Here is a 27,686-nt window from a genome sequence, read left to right as displayed (position 1 = left end):
TTATACCTCTTTGTATTCCCATTTACTTTATTTCATAATATTTAAATAAAGCAATAGTTGAACGTAAAATGTAACTGTTCTTGAAAGGACATACAAGACTTGGCTAAGTCTCTAGTACTACAGTTTTTCTCTACATTGTTGGGGGTGATCACTCAGACAATGAAAGTGGGTTAGAAACGCTGTCCTTTAATAAATGACGTTCCCACAGTTTCTGCAATATTGATGATTTTCAAGAGCCCGACATGGAACTAGATATTTTCAGTCATGACTGTAAAGAAACTGAGAACTCTTAAGAGCGTTATTTTTGTTCTGCTTGACTGCAGTGTTACTGTAGGAGAAGGCATGCATAACCAAACTTGTCTAGCAATGTGTTTAATGTACTTGGAAAACATTAACTTTCTGTAGCTGTATTTGTTGCTCCTGTAAGCTTGTTGCATGGTTTGATCATGAGAGAGATTTATACCTTAGGGTGAAAACAACTGTGTTTTGGGGATGGCTTTGTTTTAGAATTACAATAGAACTCTCAACTTTCTGGATTCAAGAGGCTTATTTCAGAGAAAGGGGAATAATTATTAAACTGTTCACTTGTTCATAACGTCCAAATTTGTCATACAGGTTTTTTATTGGTTTGTTTTGTGAGAGCCTCCTGCCATAGGCTGCAGAGGAGGAGCTGGGATTTGGATGGAATGGCTGGTCCCGGTTGCTCAGGGCTGGAGGCTGGTCCCTGGTGTTTAGAGCCAGCACCTGGTGTTGCCCCATATTTTAGTGACCCTCCACCTACCCCGAAAGCAGTTACTGTTGCAGGTTGCTTCATGGGCTTCCATGTCCCCTCTATATTGCACTGAGATTAAACCCTTTTCAGTAATCTGGGCCTATTAAAATACAGCTTTAGGCATAGGCCAGGGTTGGAGGAAAAGTAGCAGAGCAGGTGCTAATAACTCAGCTGCTCACCTATCTTCTGTTCTCCTTCCCTGGCCCATTAGACTAGGGATTCACAAAGCTGTTTCCTTGCAGGTTTACTGAGTGTGTGCCACGTTATACTAGGGCATGCAAAATTATTTAGGCCGGTGTCTGTGGTGTGGCACCTGTTAAACGGCCCGTAGGTGGGAAGTAGAGAGCCTGGCTTTCTCTGCTCGGGACTCTCAGGTGGTGGTGGTGCCCTGGGGCTTTATGTGGCCATTTGAGCTCCAGTTGATGAATGGTTGTGGCGTCCAAACACTCAGCTGTTTATCCCGACCTTGGCACAGTTTCCATGGTCAGCTGGCTCTGTCAAGGGCAGCCTCAGCTGGGGCTCCTTGCACGCTGTAAACACAAACAGTGAACTCCGGCTGTGTTACTGGTTTGATTTCACTGCAAATTGTAATAATCAAGCAATTCTCAGCTTTTATTTGTGAACTCAATGCAAATTGGTCACAATAGCAGGTTTGAATTTCTTGGGATGAATTTCTGAGTTACTATTGCTGTTGGAGCATCCAGCATATAACCTGAAGAAATAGCATAAAAAACAACTGTAACTTTAAGACTAAGCACCTCTCTGATTTCATAATGAACAGCAGTGTAGAAGTATGTGTTACTGTTAGTTCTTGGAGAGCATCTGTGGATGCTGGGAGACAGGTTTATGGCATAGAAAAGAGCAGGTTTGACTTGGTTGAGGACACGTGGAAGCTCAGCAATAGCAATGCATATTGTACAGTCTTTTTGATAGCATTCACAGTTCTCATTATTTTGTGAAAAACTTCAAAATGGATTTTCATCCTTGTCACAGACAACTTTAGGGTGAAATTCCTGTCATCTCTTGTGTCTAGCTGACAGCATTCAACAGAGACCTGGGCTTGGGTTTAGAGAGTACAATACGGTTTATTGGGGACAATAGTTCTTGAATTTCATCTAGAAATTTTTACAGAAGTGGAGAAGAAATGTTAGGGGTTTAAGTTATGAACAACATAATTTTTCAGATTATGATCCTTTAAACCTAGCCTACCAAATCAACCTCAAGTGTGGGCTAGGTTATTCAGATGACGTGCTAGGCTTTCTACAGAGAGGGACCTTTGTATGAAAAGGACCTGTAATTACTTGTGCTGTTATGCAAAGTCAATTAAATAAGGATAATAAATTTTTTTTTTATTTGGGTTAATTTTTTCACAGTTATAGTATTAGGGTTGGTTTTTTTTTTCATTTGGTGTTTTTGGTATGCTTTTTTTTTTCCTGGATAACAGGCACATATATATAAAAAAAGGTTATTGATGCTATTTCATCAGCTTCTATGTTTGAAGCTTGAACAAGTGAGTAGCAAGACCTAGCTATATTGTAACACTTGAAAAAATAACGCTATGCTGGAGAGTGATTAGGATAGATACCAAAATTTCCACAGGGTCTCTAAGCATGGCTTGATTTGCAGCATGCTCTGTGCTAGGAGTGCAGGGGCTGAGCATGATTCTCTTGCTTTCTACAGGCAGATCAGGAGCTGAGCCCTGGAGGCTCCTGTGACTCTCTGCTGAAGCCCTGCTAAAGTGGAAGAGAAGTAGAACATCCTTAGAAAAAGGGAATGGTAGAAATGTAAGATAGAACCAAGTGAAAAGTTCTTTTTCTGACCCCTGAGGGTGGAAAGGGGAGAAAAGACTGCAGTATAATTCATGTAATCACCTGATTTTTTTTGGTAAAATATGAACACAGTGCTGAATAAATAGTTCAAAACAGCTGCTAGAAAGTTAGAGAATGTGAGATTGAAGACTTTGTATACAGTAGTAATGTTTTCACCTTTTTGTATGTCCTTGATAATTCAGTAACTGCATGTTTTATTTAGTGACAACCATTCTTGAGTAAGAAAGCCCATCTTCTAGACAAAAAAACCCACAAACAAACCAAACCCTAACAAAGCAAACAGCATACTATGTATCAACAACAATTTCAAAGCGATAGGAGTGTATAGTGGTTTATATGGAAATACTGTTCAGAATTCACTTGAAGATTACCTCTTCCTTTTTTCCCCCCCTCCTCTTAAAAACAAAAGAAAACCAAAAAAGCCAAAGAAAACAAAGAAATAAAACCCAAACCCAACACCTTTGGGAAAGAATAGGAAAATACTGCTGATCTCCTATGGAAAAAATGCTATATGCTGGCTAAATAAATGAGTCTCTGCAACTTACAGTTTTGATTTTAGAAAATACAAAGTAGCAAACTATCAATTGGCTGACCAAAAAAAAGTACCAGAGTGTACTTGTTGAATGCTTTTGTGTAGCTGATTTCTGCGTTTTCTGTGAGAAGGGAATTGTTTTAGCTGCTTCTAAGTATAGATTACACATCATTACCCGAGGATGGATCACTGCGCTGCTTTGTTGTCTTTAGTGCTTTATACAATTTTGCATCTCGTGGCTCTTCATGCATTTCACTTTTTTTTTTTTGTAGTGATGTGTGAGTAGATACTACGTTTCAGAATTTAAGTGATTTTATTCTAAATTGTTCAGTCTCTTTAGTTAGTTACAAGAAAAGCCAGCCTGTGTTTTAAGGCAGATACACAAATAAGGGAAAATTCCAAAATAGTCCTGACACTGGTCCTGTCTAGCTTGGCTGGCAGTCTAGGAAACACTTGCATTATGCAAGTCTCTTTGTAGTTAGCCTCTAATAAGTGAGGTATGATTTGGTAATTGGTATGGTAATTAACCTGGAAAACTATCCTCTGCTCTGCTTGCCAACTGGCTTTATATGCTCTGATGTTAATTGGTAAACTGATCCAGTGAAGAGAGGCTTGAAATGTTTACAGGCTTGACTGTATTTAATTCATCTCTTATTTCAATGAATAGTTTTTTTCTGTTTGTTGGGGGAGGTTGTTATGTTTGGGTTTTTTGCTTGTGAAAACTGGTTTTCAGAGTTTTGGTGTTCATGAAGATTTTTCCAAAAAAAGAAGAAAAACAACTCCAATAAAAGAAACTTTTTTTTTTTTGGTGGGGTGGTGTTCTTGGATATAAATTTCTGCCTTCATGAATTTATGTATGCCAGGCTGTAAAATATTGACATGCTTTTAATGTTAATTCTAGTTGCCTTACATATGGCGTTTGTATATATATTCTTGAAACAAAATGCTATTTGACAGTATGTGATTTGCATTAATTGAAGACTTTCTTGAGAATAAACCAAATTGTTTTATTTTAGTAATACTTCTATGGTAAATAAAGAAATATGTAGGAAATCTATAAGGGGGTGAGGGATTTACTAGTTACAGATGTTAAACTTGTCTTGGGACTGCCTTCCTGCTTTATAGTAGGTGTTTGGGTTTTTTACTGATTTAAACTAAGGCAATGGCCCATGCCTAACCTAAGTACACATTGCAGGGGTTACCTGTGATTCTCTTTAGGATGTCCACGTTTAGGACATGGAAGCCCCTCTATATATGTATTTATGTTCTGGTTTACAACGTGCTAATTTTACAATGTATTCTTTTCTATAAGAAGTATTTGTTACTATAGGTATTTGGGGTGTAATGAGGTCTTAATGATGTTGTGGGTTTCTCTGAAGAAGTATAGATCAAACGTAGTGAATTGTAAGAACTGTTATTAAACATAATTTTTGTTTTATAGGTTATTCAGCAATAGTTATGAACTCCCGTTTACGAGCCTTAGGTGGGAGGATAAATAACATACGAGCATCAGAACTACCAAAAGAGAAAACCCGATCAGAAATAATCTGTAACGTCCACTTTTTGGATGGCTCAGTACAAAGCTTCAAAGTCAACGTAAGTTTGGAAAACTACTTTTTCTTTTTAAAAATACAGAAATTTGTTTGAAAGCTGTAATCATATGTGGGACCCTGAGGCATGGGATTTCCAAAAGATGTTGAAGATGTAGCTTTGCCATTACGAATTGCAGAATTGCTGGTTATGAAATGGATCTATGAAGTGCTATTTTAGTTTTCTTTAAAGTCAACAAATTGAGATGTCATAAAATCATGGCATGCAGATTGTATCTGAAAAAAGGTCCTCTGTATGATAGGGGAGTCATGAAGAAACAGATCCGGTGATCGTTATCAGCTATGAATAAGTAATTCGTATTTAAAGGGGACTTGCAAATTTGGATGTGCTCCTACTTTTCTCCTGCCAAAGAACTGGTAGTGCTAAAAGGAGGAGGCCTTGTAAATTCCTGTAGTGCTAGTACATATTTTGTGAAATGCAGAGATGATGTAAATAGTGATGACATCATGGCTTAGTAGGACAGTTCTGTTCAGTCTTTGGTACTTAAATGTAGTCTCTTTATCTGGGAGCAGGGAGGGAAAGAGGATTTAAAGGATGTTTCTACTCCACATTTTTACTGTGTTTTATTCTGTAAATAATTTAGTTTATAACCTTCAGTACTGATTAAAAGTATTAGTTAATTTTTAGGTGAAAACAAAGGAAATGTCTTCACTCCTCAATCAATTTTCAGAATTATCTGACCATGCAGGAAAACTATGGATGAATTTAAGTGTAATTGTGTGAATTTGTGTATATGATGCTTGTTTTACCCAATTTACTCTGAGAGGAAGCTGCGTTGTTGGGTATCTTGGATTATGTGATGCTTTCTTATAGGAGATATTTTTCCGAAGCATTATTACAGTTCTCTTTGTGGACTGATTTTGGTTTTGGACTTTGGGTATTTATTGAAATATATATGATTTGATAGACAAACAGATGCTTTTCATTCTAATAGGTACAGATTTGGTCTCATATTTTATTATATATTTTATATACTATATGTGTGTATATACATAAAGTGGCTAACAGTTGGGAGTGGGGTACCAGGAGAGCAGGTATATAAGAGAAAGAGCAATGCATTAGTATACAATTTCCATTGTTGTCTCCAGCATGTCGTATAGGATTGCCTTCTCTGTCAATGAGCTAGCATAATCGCCCTCCCTCCTTGCATGAGGATCTTTGAAAAATGAGGAATTTGAAACTTTTTGAATTCCATGCATAGTAGTATATTCTTCCTTATAAAAAAGTGTTGATGCAGCTGTAGATTTAGTGCTTGGCCTGAAGTCCAGCACTGTACAGGTGAACTTTGCTTCTCATTTTAATCCTTTAAGCAGCGAATGCAATGCGATAAATGGGGAACCATTTTGAAACTCCAGACCCAGCTGATTTCTCTCCCTGCCTTCAGCATAGCCCCAGAATATCCCTGCTAGTTACCTCCTTCATCAGGAATCAGAAGGGTCTTCCTTTACTGCAGCTGTAATGCTGAGCTGCTGTTGGGGTAATGCAGGACCCGTGATTGCTTCATTGAAACGAAGCAGGGAGGGTGGCTACACCACTATGTTATGGGCTAATTCCAGGAAGAGATTTACCAGAAGATTGTGTTCTTTGAGTACTGAGCTTTCATACGGGTAGTGAGGGAGCCTGCACTTATCTGCCGGGATGGCCCTTCCTGATTATCTGACCTTGATGTTTGCTGAAGAACAGGCTTTGCTGCACTCTGGTTGTGTCACAAGGTCCGGTTCTCAAAAGGGTTTGAAGCCAGCTGTAGAAAATTTGTATCCAAGTTTTGCTTACGTTAATAGAAAAATTCAGCTTCGTGAAGTTTGTGCCTGACTATGTGTGTGTTTTTATTTTAGTTGCCAACATCACTCAGTTTTATGTCTGTGAGCAAAGAGTAACTCAGGTCTGTGGTCAGTCTGGGAATCAGCTAGGCACGTACTGAAGAAAAATAAGTTTTGCTCTGAACAGATTTTCCCCACTAGTGAAGTCTTTCTGTGTTGCGTTAGAGAAACTGTTTCTCATATCCATACATGATCTATACATCTGGTTTTGCTCCATACTTTATTTATTTCTGGAGCCATGTCAATTAATAATTCTATAATTTTAAGAAATAAAATATGCACATCACATGGCATGATTATCCACAAGACAAATTAACAGCAATATATTTAATAACATAGTAATATATTATTAAAATGAAGGTGCTTTCTGAAATTACTAGTCATAGACACATTGCTAAAAAGACATATTATGTCTTGTGAATATCGTAATATATTTTCTAGTTTTTTACTTTCCAAGTTTTTACTGTTATTGCTGATACCTGTTGAATTTTTGTCTCCTGAGTTTGGAGAGTTGGAACTGAACAGGGTCACCTCTTTTAAAGCATAGGGCATAGTGTTTTCTCTTTAAAAGAACTTAACTTCAGTGTATCAGTGGAAAATTAAGGTTGGTTGTATGTTTGTGGGCATGTGGTACCTGGTTGTGATTTATGAAAGCTCTATGTTTGGATGTGTGTTACACTTTGAACTAATATTAGGCTAACATTCATGTATACATAAGTATGCTTGACGTTCATAGACAGAATTATACTTGGCTAACACAAATAGTGGAAAGTGAATTGGGAAAAGCAGAATATTCAAAGCTTGGCCTTTGTCCATTTAATAGCATAAGTGGAATTGAAGACTGTTTCCGTTCTAATGACAACAGACTGAAAAATGCTGACTTCTGCTTTTTCATGTAGCAGCTATATGAGCACAGAATTCTCACTGCAAAAGGATTTATTTTCCTCAAAGACATAGCATGGTTATATAGAAAAATAACATCAAAGAAAAGAAACATAAGGGTAAGAAGAAACTCAAGAGAAACTTGCTGTGGCTTTAAGCAAATAGATATTCTTAAGTTGCTGTTTCTAATAATTTGTTGGCACTGCATAGATGCTCAAGACTGGTAAATTTGAGGTGGATTTAAATTTAATACAGAGATAATAGATTAGCCTAAACTTACAAACTGTTGACACACTGGAAAGAACAACTTAGATATTTTTAAATTTTGAACTAGTAATAAAATGATGGTAGAACATTCGTGTTATCTCCAAATACTGAACCTTTTAGAGAACAGGGAAAATAGAGATATAACTTTCATTCTCTAGCAACAGGATCTTTATAGAGCCCACACAGCTGATTTTCGTGAAAAACTTAGCAAAGTGCATGGGCTTGTGAAACTTACGAAGTTATAGCTATAGGTCTGTTTACCATTCTGCTTGATGGTACTTTCTTTTCCCAGTGGTCGCATCTGTAGCGATGTCAATAAAACCAAATATCCTAAAATGGACAAAGGAAGAAGGAAGGTGGATTTTGCTTATGGAAATAATCTGAGGGACTTTCTATCTATTGAGAAATCTGAAGATAGCTGCATAATTTGATTCGTGCAAATTTGTTCTTACGCAGTTCTTATGTCATCATTATCAAGAAAGTTCACATGGGAGTACAGATGGACTTGATTCTAATTATATCCAGGTTTTCTTGAAACTTTCTGATAAATTTCAGGTGTTTGAATTTTGTGATAAGGTTAGTTCACTTCTGCCTCTTGTGTTACCTCTGTCTTGTTCTAAGGTTATAACGCATAAGCTTTCCACATGGAGAAAATGTTAGTGGACATTCTAATATATACAGAATGTGCTCATATACTGTGTTTGGGTGTGTTTAATAGGTGTACATTGAGCAATAATGTGAATTTATTTGTAACTTTTTGTATAAACATTCAGGAATTTCCCATTATTGCTTTACTTTGACTCATTTACCAGGAATGACCACCAGGAATGAAGTATACCTCTCAATTTCCAGTAAATTGACTTTTGTGAAGGGATAAAATTTAGTGTCAGATCACTTCTGTATTGCATTGTCTTTAAGAATTAATTGTTGTATATTGGTACCTGTGACTTTTGCTTTTAGACTAGTTGGCTTTTAGTAATAGGATCTCCTTCTAGAAATAAAATGATTAGGCAGTAACAATGAGAAAAGTTGCACAACTTGAAATTCAAATCATAGGGAATGTTTTTCCTTTCCTACCATCTCAGTTAAGCTCCTTTTTCCAGTATTTGAGAAGCAACATGATTGCTACAATTAACACCAACAATTACTATTGGTATGTTTAAAATACTGGGCAGAGATACAAGTTTTAAAGGTTCTTTTTGATTGTGGGTGTGAATTTTATGATTTTAAACTGCTTACAGTAAAATGCAAGGATGCAGAATTGTTATTTGTCACTCAATTTCCCTACTGGGTATTGTTTGATAATACAAGACGGTTTAGTGCTAATCTGTGTCACTGCATGTTGAGAGAACTGCTATATGAAGTTTCAGGTTGGCAACAAATATTTAGTTTTATATTGAGGCGGAGCAGTATACTCTGACTGGAAAACAGTAAGACAGTATGAAATTTGATGATGCCTTTGAGGACAGTGAGAAAGTGATCTGACCTGTAGCAGGCTTGGTAGCCTTAGCCCTTTGTGGGGCCTGACTTCGTAATAAATGCTGAAGGAAAGAATTGGTGGAGCAGAAATTTTTTACAAAGTTAGAACTGGAATGACTAACGTCATGTATATGTTTGTTTTAAATACTTTTTAAGGTGGAGGAAATGCAGTGGGTCAAAACTCTGTGGGCTTGGATAAATATTTTGTGTGACCTTTATATAGGAAAATACTGTGCTGGAGTGTATGGAATCTAGAAGAGTTATGGGATGGGCAAGGAGTTGGCTCAAGAAGTGGGAGTAGATCTTGCTGAAAAGGAGATGCTAAACAGTGCAAGGACATTAATCAAATTCTTGACTGTCAAATTTCACTAAGATGTTAGTAATTAATCTTTTTCAGTAAACCAAAAATGTAAAGTTTGAGACGTTATTAACAATAAAAATGATACAGGAATGTGAGGCAGCGGATAGGTTATCTTGAACAAGGAGTAATTGCAGTGAGGGAAATCAGTAGTGTAAACTAATAGCTTTCATAGATGAGGTAATGTTTTTTTTAAGCTCTATTTTCAGTTGCAAACAATAGAGGAGAACGCTGGTATTTTGCAGAGTGAGCTGCTCATGTTCTTAAAAAGGTGAGCGCTATTATGCACCAGGCAGGAATCTTCAGCCAGTGTCAAGGAAGTATCAACAGTGTTAGTCTTGGCATCGAAGCTACCCTCTAGCGAATGTCACGTGTGGATCCTGGCTACTTGCAGGCAAGAGAGGGAAGTTCCAGTCAGGCAGGCACAGAAAGTACAACTGGGATGCTGTGCAAGAGTCTGGTCCTAAGGAAAGAAGAGGCTGTTCTGTTTATTCTAGCTAAACAAAATCTTGCATGCTCCGAATAAAGGCATCAGGTGGAGTAAATAAATTCCAGGAAAAGAAAAGGACAGAGTTAGCAGAACAGCAAATAAATTAGCTGTGTGGAAAACTAGCGTGGAAATTAAAAGAAATTGTAGCACTTTGTTCAAGCTCATAGGCGTATTGAGACCAAAGGACACAAGCTGTTTGGTGGTGGATGACTGTTACAGACTAAATTGGGAAAGGATGACCTCAAACAACACATGAGGGGCAATGGATATTGTGTCTGAAGTGAGACTGAATTTGCAAAAGCTTAGGTGGTGCTTAACTGTGAGGTTATCATTGCCAGAAAGTGGGGGCAAAGCTCTTGCAGAGGAGAGGGACAGGGAGATGTGCTATATATTGCATTGTCTTCTTAAAGTGTCACTTTGTACTACTTACCTTGTAGAAGTTAACAAACTGAAAAGGATTACTTGCATATTTACTCCAAAGAACTAAGAGTCCTCACACTTATGCAGTTCTTAGCACAGCGGGTCTTGATCACCCAAGCTCCTAGGCAGTGCTTGAAATTAAAATAACGAAGGGGTTCATTCTCTTCAAAATTGTATAGCTTACTAGAAATTTAACTTGACTAATCTAAATGCCGTAAACATAGCAGGAAATTCATGTGGCTCAGGCAGAACGTAATAGCTGTTAGTTATGACTGCTTTAAATATTAATTTTTGGCCTATTCAACATAAGGCGAAATACATTTTAAGGCAGATTTAAATAGAGGTGAATGGTCTGTGGTTATGGGGTGGCTGATGCAAAGCTTTTAACAGTTCAAAATAAGGATTGGTAGATGTCAGGAAGATGAAATAAATGGAAACTTCTTTTCATGGTGGAAACAAGCAAACCTCTTGAAAATGTTTCTTTTTAGTAGAAAATCTTCATTCTGAAGATTATCTTAAAAGCTTGTGTCACCGTGACAGAATAGGCTAGTGTGGAAAGTGTGTAATTTTATGTCGCTGTAGAAAGGCAAGAGCTTTATTAAGAATGTTATAACTAATTGCTGTAATGGTTAATAAGGTTAAGAAGAACTTGATTCTAATGCACAGTTTAGCTGAGTGGGGTTTTGCCCTTTTCCTATGGTGGAGGGGAGTTAAAAGATGGTGTGTTGTAAAAGCACTTGACACGTTGTAGTATTAGAGTACATCGTGGCTATGGATTGTTAGAACGGATGTCAAAATTCAAAAGCAGTGATGTGAGGTGCTTAGCCTGCCTCACTTTACACCTTGATCTCAAAACAGTTTATGTGCAAGATAGATTGAAGATTGTGCAGTGTGGGATGTGCCATTACTTTATTTTTAGCTGTATAGGTTGAAAAATAATTCAGATGTTTCTTAAAACAAAGCCAAAGTAAATTTACTTGATAGCAAATTTATATTTACTATATTTTATACAAAGTAAATTTACAAAGTAAAACAAAGTAAATATAAATTTTCCTGAGGAAAAACAACCAAAAACTTTGGGCTTTAGGAGTTATAACAACTGAAGAAGACTTTAACAATTTAAAATTACATTTTGTATTTAGCTTAGATAGCTGGAGTTATACTTGGTCTAGGTACTGTGGAAGAAACTTTGTGCTTTTGATTCCAGAGAACAAGAACTGGAGCCACAGAAAAGTAGTGTTGGAAATGGCTTTTGATAGGAAACGTGGAGGGGAGGAAGAGAAGGAAATAGTAGTTATGTATGTGGAGAAGACTGGCTGAGCAGCTGAGTTTAGGGTTGGGAGACCATGGGAACATTGCAAAGAGAGACCTGTGACTGCTGAGCAAGAATATAGTGATAGGGAGCTTGCTTGTCTTTAGAGAGTAGCAGTGAGAAGGCTTAGTGGTTCATGTGTGCTGGGGGAAAGGGGGGATGCCATGGTGAGAGGTGGGGAGAGAGAAGGTGAAGGCATCTGAATTGGGCTGAAGAACCAGTAGCATGAAAAACGAGAAGGGAATTAGGAGATAATGCTGTTGCAAAGAAAGGAGCCTGAAGGGGCTCGGAAGTGTTGAAATTCAGAGAGAAAATTAGCAGAAGAATCTGCCCTCTGTGGTCTTCTCCGGCCCCATTTGTAACAAAACCCGAGATGCCTGAATGCATTCTTTCAATAAACTGTGTGTCTCATCCCCCGTATTTACTCCTTTTGGTCACAGTATAACCTCAGTTGCTCATTTAGCTCATGTAAGTATGCACCACAGATGTGCAATTATGCTTCTGAGTTGTGTAGGTGTCATGTGATGTCCCTTGAAAACATTTTCACATTCTGTTTATAAAAACACAACCCTGGGGAAACAGCTATGTTGTGTATAGTAAGGCAGTGCTAAAGATTAATACAGTCACACCAGGAAATGCCCATTACTTCAGAGGGTTAACGTGACATCTGCTGTTTCCACAGGGTGCTCTTGTGTATGTATAAGGATAATCTCTGATAGCAAATCTCAGTCTTCATAGTGGAGCCCACCTATTGATGTTCAGAACTGCTTGACATCTGCCAGTTGTGTGTGTCAAGGAACGCTTGGTCGTGTGATCCTTACCTGCAGCTCAGATCTCAGTTTTTAAGCTGAATCTAGGTCCATGCTATTTCAGAAAAAAAATTGGGGTCGATCAGTGCTGTGGTTTGAGTATCACAAGGAACAGTAGCCTGTTCGAAAGGGAGAGTAGGAATGTGCAGCTGGGGAAGACAGAGAGGACAGAGCTGCTGCTTTAGATGGCCACACGCTTACAGGCCTGAGTGGACTCACATTTGTTGTGACACCTCAACAGTTTGTTGTGAAAGTTAAACAAGATGGGAGACTGTTGGAGGGGAAAGGGTAGTGTCATATACGACAGTCAAGTCTTGCCTACATTGTTTTCTTCATATGGGACTTTGCTCCAGAGAAATGGGCACAGCTTTTCACAGGAGGCCAGTAGTTGGCTATTATTTTACCTTGCATCTGGAGCCTGATGTAGAAACACTGAGCATTCAAGTCACAAATGAGCTACTAGGAATTCTGCTCTAGCAGTAGGAAGTGTTGGATGATATTCCATCCTCCAAAATAAGGTAGTCAGGTGGGTATCTTTTACTTGAATCTTTGTTCTTTTCCCATCTTTTAAATAGGAGGGATTCTTTTATGAGATAATGGAAGGCTATGGAATATGTTACTATTTAGAGCACTCAATTACAACAGTGGGGTAGTCTGTTAAAAAAAAAAATAAATCTGTTCTCTGAAGAGGACATCGTGTTGTATAATAAACAAAGTCTAGACAAAGAATTTTACAATATACTGCGTTCTTGGCTTAAGTGATGACTCTTATGCAATGAGTAATACCGGGGCCCTCCACAAAAATGTGGTCACTGTCCTGAGTCCTTTGTTTCAAGAGATTGTTTAAGAAATTAAGAAATCTGTTTAAGAATCCAAAACTTAATTAAATCACAATTTTTTTTTGAGAAATTTGTTTCAGAACAAAGTGTTTGTCTTTTGTAGTCTAAATAATTTTCCTCGGGTAAATTTTTCTTTTTTTGCATGTGCGCAATTTATTTCTGCTTTTAAGAGTGAGATTTGGAAGATCATGTGAAAAGTTAGTTGGCTATAATTTTTTGAATAGAAAAAATACAAGCGAACCAGTCTGATTTTTGTTCTGTCCAGCAATTTAGTATATAAAAATCTGGTCCTGAAATGCTGTACAGGTTTGCAAGCAATTTATTATGTATTAGCATATTTAGGAGTGCGGTCTTGTTGAGGCATTTTTGTTTGTTTCTTTTTGCGGTTGGGCTTTTTGGTAGACTTGGTTCACAGTATTCTTTGGCAGAAGTTGGTTAATCTGCTCTCCAAAACGCCACGGCATGGAGATACTTGTTTGGTTCGAGGAAAACTATACCATGCCTAGGCTTCTGGATCTCCAGTGCCCGTGTAATTCCCCAGTTACACCAGTGACACCTGTCTTGAGGGACGCCTAGGCAGACAGTGGGGTGGCTGAGCAACAGTTGAGCATGTGGAGGCTGAGGGGGAGGTGGGAACTCAGGCTGAAGTACAGGACCTTATGGCTGGACTACAGCATCCCCCCTACCTTTTTCCCCTCATCCTATAGTGTGTACTGATTTGGCCTTTTCACAGCTGCTGTGGGAACAGAGAGCTGCTTTGGTGGTGACAGCAGGGGCCAGAGCAGCCCCATGTGGCTGTAAGCCATCCTTGCAGCTGATGGCCAGGCAGAACAGCATTGCTCCTAAAGGCTGTGCTCGAGGGAGAAGTTGTCCTGCTTAAAATTAAATTGCTGGACCCACTTCAGGGGCTTGAGTTCATGTGAAATCTCATAATATGAGTTGACATGCCTAATGTATTTTGGAAAAGAAACCTCTAAAAAAACCCCACCCAACCAAAAAACCCCAGGACACTTTTATCAGAATAAACTTATTGAAAAATTTTGAACTAATGAATTAGCAGCTATTTTTATCCTTGAGTTATATTTTTTTAAAAAATAAATTTATTTCAGTTGATTGTATCTTAATATGTAAATTTTGTAGAGTTTCACTTACAAAGTTTACTTGTTTTCAGAAACAAGACACTGGACAGATTTTGTTGGATATGACCTACAACCAGTTGGGTGTGACAGAAAAGGAATATTTTGGTTTACAGCAAAATGAAACTTCAGTAGATTCACCTGTAAGTATAGTAAATAATAAATGTGTGTGCATGTATATGTGTTTATACATGTATACACACATATACATGCACACACACATAAATAAACAGTATCTATTTGTAAATATTGTTAATCTATCTAATAGTTTCTCATTTCACAGCGATGGCTTGAACCAAACAAACCTATTAGAAAGCAGTTAAAAGGTAAGATTTTTTTTTAATATCTTGATTGTAACTGTGTACTCTTGATTTTCTGTGTTCTTGTGACTAGAATAAATACAGTTCTTGTAAATTAGTGTATCCAGGTGGTAGATTTTCTTTAAAAGTGAGTCTTACCTCTGCCAGTCTTTTCAGCAGAGCTTTCTATGTCTCTTACTGCTACCTGTGTGCTAATAAGACCTGGTATGTCACTGACTTTGGTGCAGTAATAGCAGCTAAACCTGGCTTCTGAACAGTGTTGGACATCATAGAATCATAGAATTTCCCAGGCCGGAAGGGACCTCCAAAGGTCATCTAGTCCGACCTCCCCACAGTCAGCAGGGACACCCCCAACTAGACCAGGTTGCCCAGGGCCTCGTCGAGCCTCTCCTTGAATATCTCCAGGGATGGGGCCTCAACCACCTCCCTGGGCAACCTGTTCCAGTGCTCCACTACCCTCACAGTAAAGAACCCCCTTCTAATCTCCAATCTAAATCTGTTCCCCTCCAGCTTGAAGCCATTTCCCCTCGTCCTGTCACTGCAGGCCTTTCTAAACAGGTTCTCCCCAGCCTTCCTGTAGGCTCCCTTCAGGTACTGGAAGGCTGCTATTAGGTCTCCCCGGAGCCTCCTCTTCTCCAGGCTGAACAACCCCAGCTCCCTCAGCCTGTCCTTGTAGCAGAGGTGCTCCATCCCCTTGATCATCCTTGTGGCCCTCCTCTGGACCCGCTCCATCAGGTCCATGTCCTTCTTGTATTGAGGGCTCCAGACCTGCACACAATACTCCAGGTGAGGTCTCACCAGAGCAAAGTGGCAGAATCACCTCTCTGGACCTGCTGGCAACGCTTCTTTTGATGCAGCCCAGGATGCGATTGGCCTTCTGGGCTGCAGCTGCACACTGCCTGCTCATGTCCAGCTTCTCGTCCACCAGAACCCCCAAGTCCCTTTCCTCAGGGCTGCTTTCCAACACCTCACCCCCTAGTTTGTATTGGTGGCGAGGATTGTTCCGGCCCAGGTGCAGAACCTTGCACTTGCTCATGTTGAACCTCATGAGGTTCACCTGGGCCCACCTCTCCAGCCTGTCCAGGTCCCTTTGGATGACATCCCGTCCCTCTAGTGTATCGACAACACCACACAGCTTGGTATCATCCGCAAACTTGCTGATGGTGCCTTTAATTTCCCTGTCTATATCATTGATAAAAATGTTAAACAGCACCGGTCCCAGCACGGACCCTTGAGGAACACCACTTGTGACTGTGAAAGCAGTAGTCATATCATGGTGCCAGTAAATTCCTCCTGACAGGGAAGATAAAGAGGAGGGGGTTTGGTCGAGGGAAGTGGAGCCAGTTTCATGTATAGGTTCTGGCAATTTCTTGTCTCGAGTAGAATGAGGGGGAAAAAAAGCTTGTTTTTATTAAAACACAAATAATGAAAAAACAAACACCACACACTTCCAAGTGCACGTGTTGTTCTAGTATGTCTTGTTTATAAACAGCTTTGGGTAACAGAATGCTTACCAAAAAGGAAAAGCTGGCCAGCATGACCCTGCCACATAGCTGCTTAGGACTGAGTGACACTGTCCCAATTTGTGCTGTGAAAGCTGAGCTATGTTTTCCAGCTCTCTAATTTCTATCATATGCTGTACATTCTGTATGAATTGAAATAAAAATACATGAAGTTAAGATGGTGAACTTCTGTTAATTTCTTGTGTTTATATGTAAGATAGGATTGAGCATTATCCCAATTGAGGCGCTTCAAATAGATTTGCTGCTTTTTTTCTTCTTCTAATACCTATGAGGCAAAGATAACCAAATAATGCCTTTTATGTAAAGTAGCATATACAAAGTATTTTAAATGAACATGATATTTGAGAGTATTTTCTTTTTATAGTTGGGGGAGCAGGAGACTTCTTGTGGTTTCTTTTAGTTTCAATAGAAAAATATATGAGATTTCTATGTGGTTGTTCATGTAATATTTCTCTAAATAGAGAAATAAAAACCCTGGGCTCTTTCTTTCAAAAAAAATAATAATTTGATTTGCTCTTCTAAAATATTGCAGGAGGTTTTCCCTGCACCCTTCGTTTTCGTGTAAGGTTTTTTATACCTGATCCTAACACACTTCAGCAAGAACAAACCAGGTAACTTATGTTTGATGTTTGCTTCCATGAACTAAGAATGTATAAAGCCCTCCTTTCCCATCTCCACAGCTTGGCAAACTATGCTTTATTAAGTAGATAACTTCATATAACTCTGTGTTAAATATGTTTGGAATGGACACCTTGATCCAATGCTCATAGTGAATGTTTTCTTCTATACACAGCATACAACTCCAAAATACAGCCAGAGTATAAGCTAGTACAAAGATGGCAGATGGTTTATTTGCAGGTTTTGGAGGTTTTTTTTTTTTGTTGGTTGAAGTATCTGCTAATTGCATTTCTTCTCCTTTTCTGATCCCTTAATTAATCAGATGCAATGATTAAAAAATAGGGAAGCTCAATGATTAAGCTGTCTTCATTCCCTAGGCCTATGTTAGAAGTTTTGTATCAACACTGAGTCAATTTTGAAAATGTGCAGTAGATTTAATGCCGAGGGTGTGGGAGGGTGGGGTTTATTTTGTTTCAGGAGGAACAGATAGCAGTTCTTGTTTTCTAGTTTGCCTGTGACTTGTAACCTGCAAAGATCTAGAATGCTTCAGTTTATAGTAGACTTTTAAATTTATTTTTTTTTTCAACCTATCCCTGAGTTTTTGGAGTGGTGGGGTACATGAATAATAAGTACTTTTCAATTAACTTGTCACAAGGCTTTAACTGAATACTTGTTTAGTGCACATAATTTGGAATTGAGAATTCACAGGCATCCATTAATCTGGCGTTTTTGTAACATTTTCATTGTTTGTTACTTTCCATGACTTGAGAATATAAATAGTACAGCATGTTAAATGATATTTCTTATAAAAAAAAAACCCAAAAACAAAAAACCAAAACTTAGCTATTGACCTGTTTTGGTATTTGCTAATCATGCAGTTGTAAGCTGTTCTGCAGTTTTAAACTGAAATTATTCAAAGACCTGCTTTTTATAGTTCCTCACATCCAATATCACTATAAAGTAATGTTGCCAAACACAACTGAGAGCAAGACTGAACTGCTGTTGGAGAATTGTTTAAGAGTTTTTTGTTAGCGCATGCCACTTGAGAAATGTCTCAGCCTCAATTGAGTAGTTCCAAGATAGGCTAGCACAGTTTGGGGTTAGGTTTTTTGGCTGTTTTTTGGTTTTAGTGGTGTTTTTTGGTTGTGGTTTTTTTTTTTTTTTTTTGAAGTTACATCCATGATGAATAATCCTGGGATAAAGAGAGCATCTGTAATGGTTTGGTTTCTGTAGTGTTTATTGTGGTATGGGAGTTACAGCATAGACAACCAAAGATTTTTAAAGCTATTGTGAGGATGAGTGGGTGTATGATTGTATCTTTGTAAATGCCACTAAGCTTTATTCATCTATTTGTATACTTTGTTAGGAAATCTAATAAAATAAACTAATATGTGTAACCATTTGAACCATACCTTTTAAATGTAAATATAAATGTATGTTTGTTTTCAAAAAAAATCTTTTCTAGGCACTTGTTCTTCCTGCAATTGAAGACTGATATTGTGGAAGGAAGGTAATAATAATCTTCAATTTCCTCTATAATTCTTTTTAAAATAAAATTTTGAAAAAACAAAAAAAGCCTTTTTCTGAGGGTATCGTTACTATAAAAATGTCTTGTGAAATAATACTGCTTTAAAAGAAAAGTTGCTAGGAAACATTACAAATTTTTACATAGTTCAATTATTAAGACCAGTTTAGAAGCCTGTTGTGAATGAGCTGTAGGAGATGCTGCAGGTGTGTCTGCAGGTACAATGTCAACCTGGGAGATCTTTATGCAAGGCATGGTGTGGCAGGCATGGTATTCCAACGTGGGGACCCACTGTCTACTGTGGTAATCAGGAGGGAGTAGCAAAGGGCAGTTCATGTTATTGTTTCCCGTGATTTCAGGGTTGTATTCCCTATACTGGGGGCGTATACTTAGCGATTTCTTTGCCTGTGATTCTTACGTGTTTGCACGTTTTTTTAAAATGAGGAAAAATGTGGTCTGAGTATTTGCTGCCAAGTGTAAATTGCTTTTAGGTGTTGGCTTTTTTCTTTTATGGAGTCAGTTTTGGTCATGAGATCAGAGCTGTCTTTGTGCTTGGCATTTGGCTAATTTTAGTGTTTGTGTCTAGTTTTAAATACACCAGACTGCAGCTACTAAAACAATGTCCAGAGGCCCATAAAAATGTCTTTTTTTGCTTTCCAGAATAAGCATCCAGGAAGAATATGAGCATGTCCTTTTAGGATTAGTTAACTACCATTCACTTAAGAACCTGTTACACAGCAACTAGCTTTTAATGTTCAGTCCTACTGTACTTTGACAAATCAAACTATCAAAAAAAATTGGATATGTTTTGAAGATAAATGAGTCTTCACGTACAAAACTAATTGCAGAGACCTTGTTAAAAATACATTTATACACTCTTTGTCTAAATTAAAATATTCCTCCTTCTTTCCAGATTGTCATGCCCCATTAATTCTGCTGTTGTCCTGGCATCATATGCAGTACAATGTAAGTAATAACCAATCATTATTTTGTTAATAAATGTATTTGACTGACTACCTTCTCTGCTGTTCAACACTGAAAAACAAGAAAAGATTTCTTTATTTGTGCTAGCTGAATATTCAAAATGCTAAAGGTGATGCTTTGTAAAGAAGGTGCAGGTGATTAAAGCAACCTTCAGGCAGTTTAAATCGAAAAAGTGTAATTGTTAAGTCTATTAAAAAGAAGGTTGATGCAAGAGTAACATCGTTTTTATTTATGTGTGGTTGTACTGCTGACAAAAAAAGGCAGGCTTTCATTGTCACTGGAAACAAAATAATGAAACTTACTGTGTGTTAAATCGCTATGGGAAAGCATTCCAGGGAAATAAGTGGTCATCTAGAGAACAGTTAAGGGGAAATTAAGCTCCTGACTAAGAAACTCCAATGTTCTTATGTAATGTTTTTTCAGTCGGATATGTAAAACTGTCTGGCACTTGCAATAAATTTAAGGTGATGCTATGTATGAGAACGTACATCCTTTTCATCTGCCTGCAACTGGCAAAAAGAAATTTTAAGTGTGATATTGGAAAAACATCTTCTGTAGGAAAACTGAAATGGAGTCTGATCCTATGCTTTACAGACATCCTAAACAGTGAAAAACAGCTGGAGGAAGACCTTTCTCATTAAACAACAACAAAAAGCCCAGCAGGCTGAGGGTTTAGTGGGATTTGTTCATTTGTAAAAGTGATTGTCATGGGAAAGCATACTAGAATGGTTGTGTAATTATTTGGCTGATATGTTTTTATCCCAATTCTTTATGGAAAGGCTAGCAAGGTCTGTAGAAATGATTGAGGTAGTTTTTGCTTGAAAGAACACCAAGCCAATAATTAAAATATGATTTTCAAAGGAGAAAGTGCTAAACTGTTGGTATATATGAAAATAGATTCATGGCTATGAAATATTCACTTTTATGTTTTAAGTATATCATATGTTGCACCCTTTTATTAAATGGAACTTTAACCACATTCTAGTGGTTAGTTCTTATTAAGAATGGTTGAAACCACAAGTTTTCCATAGTAGCTGGGAGTCACAGTTTTGTTGCCAAAGGAAATGCATTCCTGCTCCTGTATCCGTGGGGCTGAGACACTCTGAACCTTTAGGATTGCTAAATGCAGTGTTGCTGACCCAATTGTGCTGAAGCACAAACGTCTAAAGGTACACTGAAGAATGCAAGCACCTTATCACAAAGTTAGGCTTCATGGGATTTTTAAATTTTATAATGCCACAGGTACCATATCCCAAAGTGATTCCTGTTTTCCCTTCAGTTTTATGACTGTTCCCTTTTTGGTGCTTTGGATACCTACTAATGCAGTTATTTGTAGTAAAGGAGAACGATAGAAGGTCAGTGAAGATTGTGGAAGGGTGGTACTCTATTTTAATCTTTCTCTTTCCTGAGGATTCTGAAATTTCCCATGCACCTATTTGCCTTGTTTTCCTAACTTGTGATAGTGCTATTATTACTATTTTTCTTTTTTTGGGGGGGAAGGAGGGAGTGGTGTTATTAAAAAAAGACAACTTTTTTGTTTGCTAGCTGATGGGCTTTCTGTTGCTTTTTGTACAATAACTATATTTATTCTCTGCCTTGGCAAAGAATGAAAAGTCTAATAGAAAGATTTGTTTCTGTAAAGGAAAAAATGTTTTTGTTTGGCTAACAGGTTTTTGCCATTTAATTAAAGATGATGGCATAGAAAAGACCTCCTGAAATTTGTGTGTGTAGGTCTCCTTATCAGTCACATTTGTTAGGATTCTTGTCAACTTAAATTGTTTTAAATAGTTTTCTTCTGGTGTTTTAATTTCTAATCATACTTATTAAGGAGAGTTGAAGTTCTTGGATATGAAGTATCTGCTTATTAAAAAGCCATTGTCTGAAGTTGCAATGGGTTGGTTCAAAATGAGATATTTCTTATTACTGCCACTTCTTAGTGGTTTTCAGGCTGTTCTCTCCTTCTGTAACTTCCCTTGTATGCAGAAGGGGAAATCATTGTCTGACAACCTTATGGTTATTTATTTAAAAGGTGGAGCAGTTGTCGTGAGGCAGATGTCTTTCATTGTGCATGAAGTCCTGATGTTTGATATTTCTGCTCTTGCTTTTTAACTGTAGTTTTCACATGTGGCAGGTGTATGGTTGACCTTCACAGGCTTTGTCTGAGTTGTGCAAAGGGGTACTTAGCGGTGATGTCTGTTGTGCTGCTGAAGTGCTGCTTCTCTGTGGTGGCCTTTGCACAGGTGTTTGGGTTCAGCACTGTGGTTCTGAAATAAAGCTCTGATATGTTACTGTGCACCCTTGTGGCACACCCTCTGTTGTCTGGTGGTGCTAAGTTACAGGGGAACGCAAGTGGGTGTGAATACTGTGTCCAAATAGCATGTGACTAAACTTGATTACGAATACGGCTCAGGCACTTGAAGAATAAGTTGTTAGCTTATTATCAGTAAATGTGCTGTGACAGAAATGATCAGTAGATTTTGAAATCCTTTCTTAAGGAGAACTTATTAAGATATGCTTTCAAATAGTCTGAAGGATACTCTCATGTTGAAAAAACAATAAAATCAATCATACAGCTTGGTTTTTACTAGTGTAAAATGGAATGTTGTACAGTCTATAAAATTAAATAAGGGACCTATGCAGAGTGTTTATCACTTTTTTCATTTAAAATGTCACAAGGTTAATGTAGCACCACTTCTTTTCTATCACTTCATGTAGTAAGATCCCATTTCCAGAACAGTATTTAAATGACTAACTACTGGTATGTAAGAAGTCCCTTGGGTTTTGTGGGATTATGCTCTTATGTGCGTAAATCCTTTGCTGGGCTGGGACTTGTACCTAAAGTGCAGCAACAAAGCCAACAAAAGATGTTATGAATACTTCTAAGCTTTTTTTTTTCCTGAGCATCAGTTGCTCAGTGATTCGTTATGACTGGGATCTTTGTCTTGCCTCCTGTGATATTGTTCCTCTCTCAGCTCTGCCTTGAGAACTAGGATGTTTCTGTACATACTGCTATCTATCTTTGGGAGTTTGATCCCAAAGTGGTCGCTTGGGATTCAGATGGGCTTTAACCTCTTCTAAGAAAAGGAAAGCTGGTGAGGGTGAGGACTCAAGGAGAGCTGCGCTTAGTATGCAAGTCCCTCAGGAGTTAGACTAAGAGTTTGTTAGAATTCTGGGAACACCACAAGACTGAGATACCAGAGGAGGAGGTGGGCTGTAAGATTTAGAGGAACATCAACAGTAGCTCCACAGCGAGAGTTGCGCCATATAATTCCCCCATCAACGTTCTGCTTGCCTGACTCTTCTAACTTGCCTTCATTTTACCCCTCTCTCTTTTTATAGAAATTACATTGAAATGTCAGACTTCTTAATTTAAGGACACCTGCCTCTTTTTATAGCTAACATTTGGGTATTTTTCTCTGTGTGTGCCCCCCACTTAATGCTTTCTTGAAGTGAAATAGTGCTCAGAAGGACATGATGTAAATTGAGAGATTAGAGATTTGCTTAGAGGTCAGTCAGGGTCCTGCTACTCTCTGGGGCACCTGTAGCCCTTATGCCCCAGAACCAAAATCAGACCGGATGAACAAAGAGAACTTTAAGCAGAATTTCCAGTGTTTGAAATTATTTACCAGATGTGTTGGGTAGTCTGAGCATTGTGCATGTTCCTTCTGTTCTTCTGAAGCCTGCAGCAATGCTGTTCAGTCACAGGTACCTTTTGTCATGACTTACAGTACCTGTCATCAGCAGCACCAGAGTGTTACCTGTGTGATGAAACTCCTGATACAAGAATCTCCTTGGAGAGATTAATTGAAACACATGCCTGTTTTCTTCCATGTGGTTCACTGTAGTCTAGATTGCTCTTTGCTAGCAGCTCTTCTAAGGCTGTCCTGATAGTTTATACACAGCAGCTCTCCAGCTGTTTTGGACTCTTTTCCCTTAATTACATTTTACAGTTGCGCTAGGCAACACAGAGGCCACTTCAGGAGATCATTACTTCACGTATTGTTTGTCTGGTATTCTTCCACTATGCCACAAACCATTTTTTGAATCTTTAACACTTCAAAACAAAATACAATGCTGTAATCTGTGGAGTAGAGAACACCAGATTGGGATATTGGCCAGTGCTGGAACTTAAGGAGCTGACTTTCTATAGTGCCTCGTAGACTTTATACTATTCTTCTGTATTTCTAAGGTGGATGGATCCATTAAATATTTTCTGTGAAACATAACTAAAGAGGGGAAAAGAACAGTTACCCAAGGTCAAATTTCATGTAGTAAAGTATTATACTTATGATGATGAGTGGTGGTGAATGCTGAAAGACAACATACATGACAGAAGATCAAAGTAGTTTTAAGATGCTTTAGTTCTGCAAAATCTCTTAGTGTTTTGAGAGTACTGATAACTATACCCATAAATCTTTTATCCCCATACTTTTTCAAAACAAATACTCTTTGTACTTGGATTACACTTTACTTTTCTCAACGCTTCTGATTGTGACTGTGTGGTTTCTGAAATATATATTGTATCTGAGATGCAGAAATAGCAACTCAGTATAACTTTTGTTTTCTAATTTGTTCCTTCCTTTTCCTTGTGACTTTTCCTTTTATTGCTGTTTAACTGTGGCTAGGTTTTGAGCTGCTGATTTTTAATTTTATTTTTTTTTTTCCATAAAGGGTATCACAATGACTAACTCATTTTTCTTTCTTGAGTGGTAATAGTATCTTGGAGACCAACATTGTGTGTGTATCTTTGGAATTTTTTTGGCAAATGTTCTTTTGTTTTTATTAATGCCTGATTTCTTGTTCTGTCTTACCACAAAGTGACCAGTTGTCAAAAGTGTTCATAAGCAGCTATTTACAGTCGTCTCTATACTGAACCTTTTTTTTTAAAGGGCTGTTGAGTGTGAAGTATTATTATCTCCCTTTACAAAATAGACTAGTTTTATCCACATGATGGCTAGTTCTGCTTGTCCAGTAGGGACATCACTCCTGCTCAGTGGTTGAGTGGTTTAGAGTTCATGCTGTTGTCCTTATTTGGATACAGGTTCCACTTGTTACAACACCTTTCCTTTCAGCATTCAGGTATGAGGGTTTCAGTCCTTTTTGGAGTCTCTCTCTGATAACCATTTTCAACATGGTGTGTTTCATCTTTACATCTACATGGATTTTGCTCATTTCAGTGTTCCTTTTTAGTCTCTCTTTAGTAAGGGTCTCCATTTTTATGTTGGTCCTTTGAAACTGAATTCTGCAGTAATGAATTATTTTCTGATTCCAGAAGCATTTTCACACCTGAATACTTTGTAGTTACTGTTGAGAAACAGTAACTGCTTTAGTTTATGCTGTGCAGTGCATCATCTTTCTTCTGTTCTCTACTTGTGCCAAGCAGCAGTCACTTAAAATGTCTAAACTGATTGGATTGTACAGATTTAGGAAGTATCTTTTTCTTTTATACCTCAGTATTAATATGAAGATAAATTTATCATTAGCCTTTGATATTATATTTCACTCTCATCTCAGCATGTCAGTCGTTATTGCTGTCCTAATTTGGAGGCCAGTCATATGACCCTAACTTTTTTTCATTCTGGATTGTAATTTTATACCTGAGGATTTTTACTCTTTGATTGAAGTTTAATTAGTTATATAACTCATATGCTAGACGTGTCCCATTGTTTGGTTATTTTCTGTTCCACTGGGAACCTGATCTGCTTATGTAATTGTCCTCTTTTAAAACCAGGCAACTCAGTTCACATTTGTGCTTTATTCATGTCACCTAAAATATCCAATGCTGCAAAAATTTACAAATTTAATGTCAAACTATTTGATTATTATTTTTTTGTATGTTTGTCAGGTTTTTTAGAAAGTTGATATTAAACCTGTTTTCATGGACCAGCTTTTGTAGGCAGTCATCTGGACCAAGTTGTCCATACTACTTATAACTGATTTCCTGTCATGCTTAGCCAGTAAGCCATTCATCCAGCTGTAGTATGCCCTCTGCCTCCTGACATCTGTAGTTACTTGGAGTGCCATACACAGAAATAGGTTCTGATGCTATTCCTTTGTATGCATTTTTTTTTATTATTGCTTACGAAAAAATGCTAAAGAATTGGAGACCAATTTGTTTTCTGTACCTTGAAGGTTATCACATAGATGGGAAGTAGAAATAAGTCACCCTTTGTTATTCAAAGCTAAAGGTTTATCTTCTCTACTATTATATTTTCTGGGCCTGCCTGTGGAAATTGGGCTAGATTGAAATGCTGGTATTTTGGTACTGTTAGCATTCAAAACCAACAATTAATTCCTAAAACTGGAACTAAGCAAATAATTGTCTTGGTCATGTAGCAGAAAGCTTGGATGTCAAAAATCACTTCATGTGAGAAAGAACCACAGGGAAATTTAGCTTGGAAGAGGCTTCTTCAAGGTCAGATCAGGTTGCTCACCACCTTTCAAGTTAAGCTTTGCATTTCCAATTTCCAATGCTGAAATTTCAGTTATCTGTCATCCTGTTGGTTTGCAACTCAAAGAAGAGTCTAGCTCTGTCTTTCTTGCACCTTCCCTTTGGGGCAGTGAAAGGCAAAAATGAGATCAGTGCTGTCTTACCCTAATAATATAAGAAAACTGACCAATGGTTTCTTGGAAGAAACCACTGAAAAAATGAAGCTTCAGTAACTACTGTAAGAGTTGTTTGCATCAGTTATTTTCCTTCCGTATGTGTCAGTTTTTCTCTCTATAAAGCTCTCTTTCTATTTTTTCCTTTTTTTTTTTCCCCCTTCCCCCTTAATGCAGCAATATATCTGGTACTTGAGCTTCTCTTTCTAGGGAAAGTGCATGTGTAGCCTTAGAATTCCTAATGAAATCTATCAGTGCTACATGAATACACTTGTTCCTCATCTTCCCTCCTGCTATATCTGAATCTTATAAAAATGTGTATGGGTTTTTTTCATTTTAATTAGTCCTTTTCTTTGATGCTTTCCTGCACACAAGTCTTTCTGCTGCCAGACACAGCAGACACAAACAAAAATGTATGCCTTCCACATTGTTCTAACTGAACAAACTCTTTTTATGATATCTGAAAAAAAGATGGCTTGTTTAGGCATCAGTAAGACATAGCCAGTTCAAATCCTGTGTAAACATACATGATTTCAAGAATTTTATTTATTTCTCTCTCAAGCATTTATAAATTCTTACTGTGGTGAGAGCTTGTACAACTACTGTTTTGGTAGGTTAACATGGGGACTTCATCCATGGGAAATTGTTCTGTGGCTACCTAGCTATTGCATTATTCTTCTACTAAGAGTTATGAAATTAATGTTCTCTATTTATTGAATATGGCCTTCTAAATGAATGGTCCATCACATTCACATCTCTAAAGCCTTTCATATTAGATATGGAACAAGAATCTGATATTCAAGTAACTTATTTTGGGGTTTTTTTAATTCCTCTTTGGTTCCATTTTCTTTCACTTTACTTTCATTCCCATTTATAATGACTCAAAGAGCAACTGTTGACTAGAATGGAAAAAGGTAAAAATATGTTTGGGTTTTTTGTTTTTTTTACTGTAATGTTACCCTCATTGAGTCAGTATCTGCTGGCTCATGTAATCGGAGCAGAAACTGTGTTAGGAGAAACTCAGACTAGAAATAGTCTCTAATATTTCCTGCCCCTCTGCTCTCTTCTGGAGAAATCCAGTAAAGAGGTAGGAGACTTACAGATTTTTTTCTTCTTACTGGGGTGTTGATATGCCCTAACTCTTTTTTCCTGCTTGGATAATTAAGTTCTGCACAAGATCATTAGTATTCCAAGATGTCTACCAATCAGCATTTATAGTTCCTCTTCAACTGTGATAGTTGGCTGGGGAGTTGGAGAAGCAAGTAGTGCTCTAAACTACTCCACTTGTTGACATGACCTCAGGTAGCGAGAAGGAAGATGAAGAAAGACCAGAGCAACCTCCATGTTTGGAAGATGAGCAAGAAGACTCTACCTCATAATGCATGAAGGAACAGCAGTTGCCCTATTTAGAGAAGATAAAACTATGGTAATTTGTTTTTACCAAATGCAAATAAAATTGAAGTGGACAATTAAGTTGTCTTATTCCTGGCAGTCTGGTCTCTTCCTGTTGACAAAAATGCAATTCAAGCTACCTGTGACAAACTCTAAAAATGTAGA

At 37.8% G+C, this 27,686-nt stretch overlaps 1 protein-coding gene across 3 annotated transcripts in view; it reads left to right on the top strand.

The window, feature by feature from the left end:
* The window catches only part of PTPN3 (protein tyrosine phosphatase, non-receptor type 3), a 190,129-nt gene that overhangs the window by 92,485 nt on the left and 69,958 nt on the right, over window positions 1-27,686 (top strand). For 2 of the 3 annotated variants that reach the window (XM_014938685.1, XM_014938684.1), the window contains exons 3-8: window positions 4,575-4,729; window positions 14,592-14,699; window positions 14,825-14,882; window positions 16,932-17,010; window positions 18,483-18,527; window positions 19,456-19,508. In XM_014938685.1, coding sequence (XP_014794171.1) covers window positions 4,575-4,729; window positions 14,592-14,699; window positions 14,825-14,882; window positions 16,932-17,010; window positions 18,483-18,527; window positions 19,456-19,508 — 498 coding nt within the window. The remainder of the gene's footprint in view (window positions 1-4,574; window positions 4,730-14,591; window positions 14,700-14,824; window positions 14,883-16,931; window positions 17,011-18,482; window positions 18,528-19,455; window positions 19,509-27,686) is intronic. The other variant, XM_014938683.1, reaches the window with a different exon arrangement.

This window comes from Calidris pugnax, unplaced genomic scaffold (assembly GCF_001431845.1).
Source record: "Calidris pugnax isolate Ruff unplaced genomic scaffold, ASM143184v1 scaffold13, whole genome shotgun sequence".
NCBI classification, from domain to species: Eukaryota; Metazoa; Chordata; class Aves; order Charadriiformes; family Scolopacidae; genus Calidris; species Calidris pugnax.
This window is presented reverse-complemented; position numbering and strand designations above follow the sequence as displayed.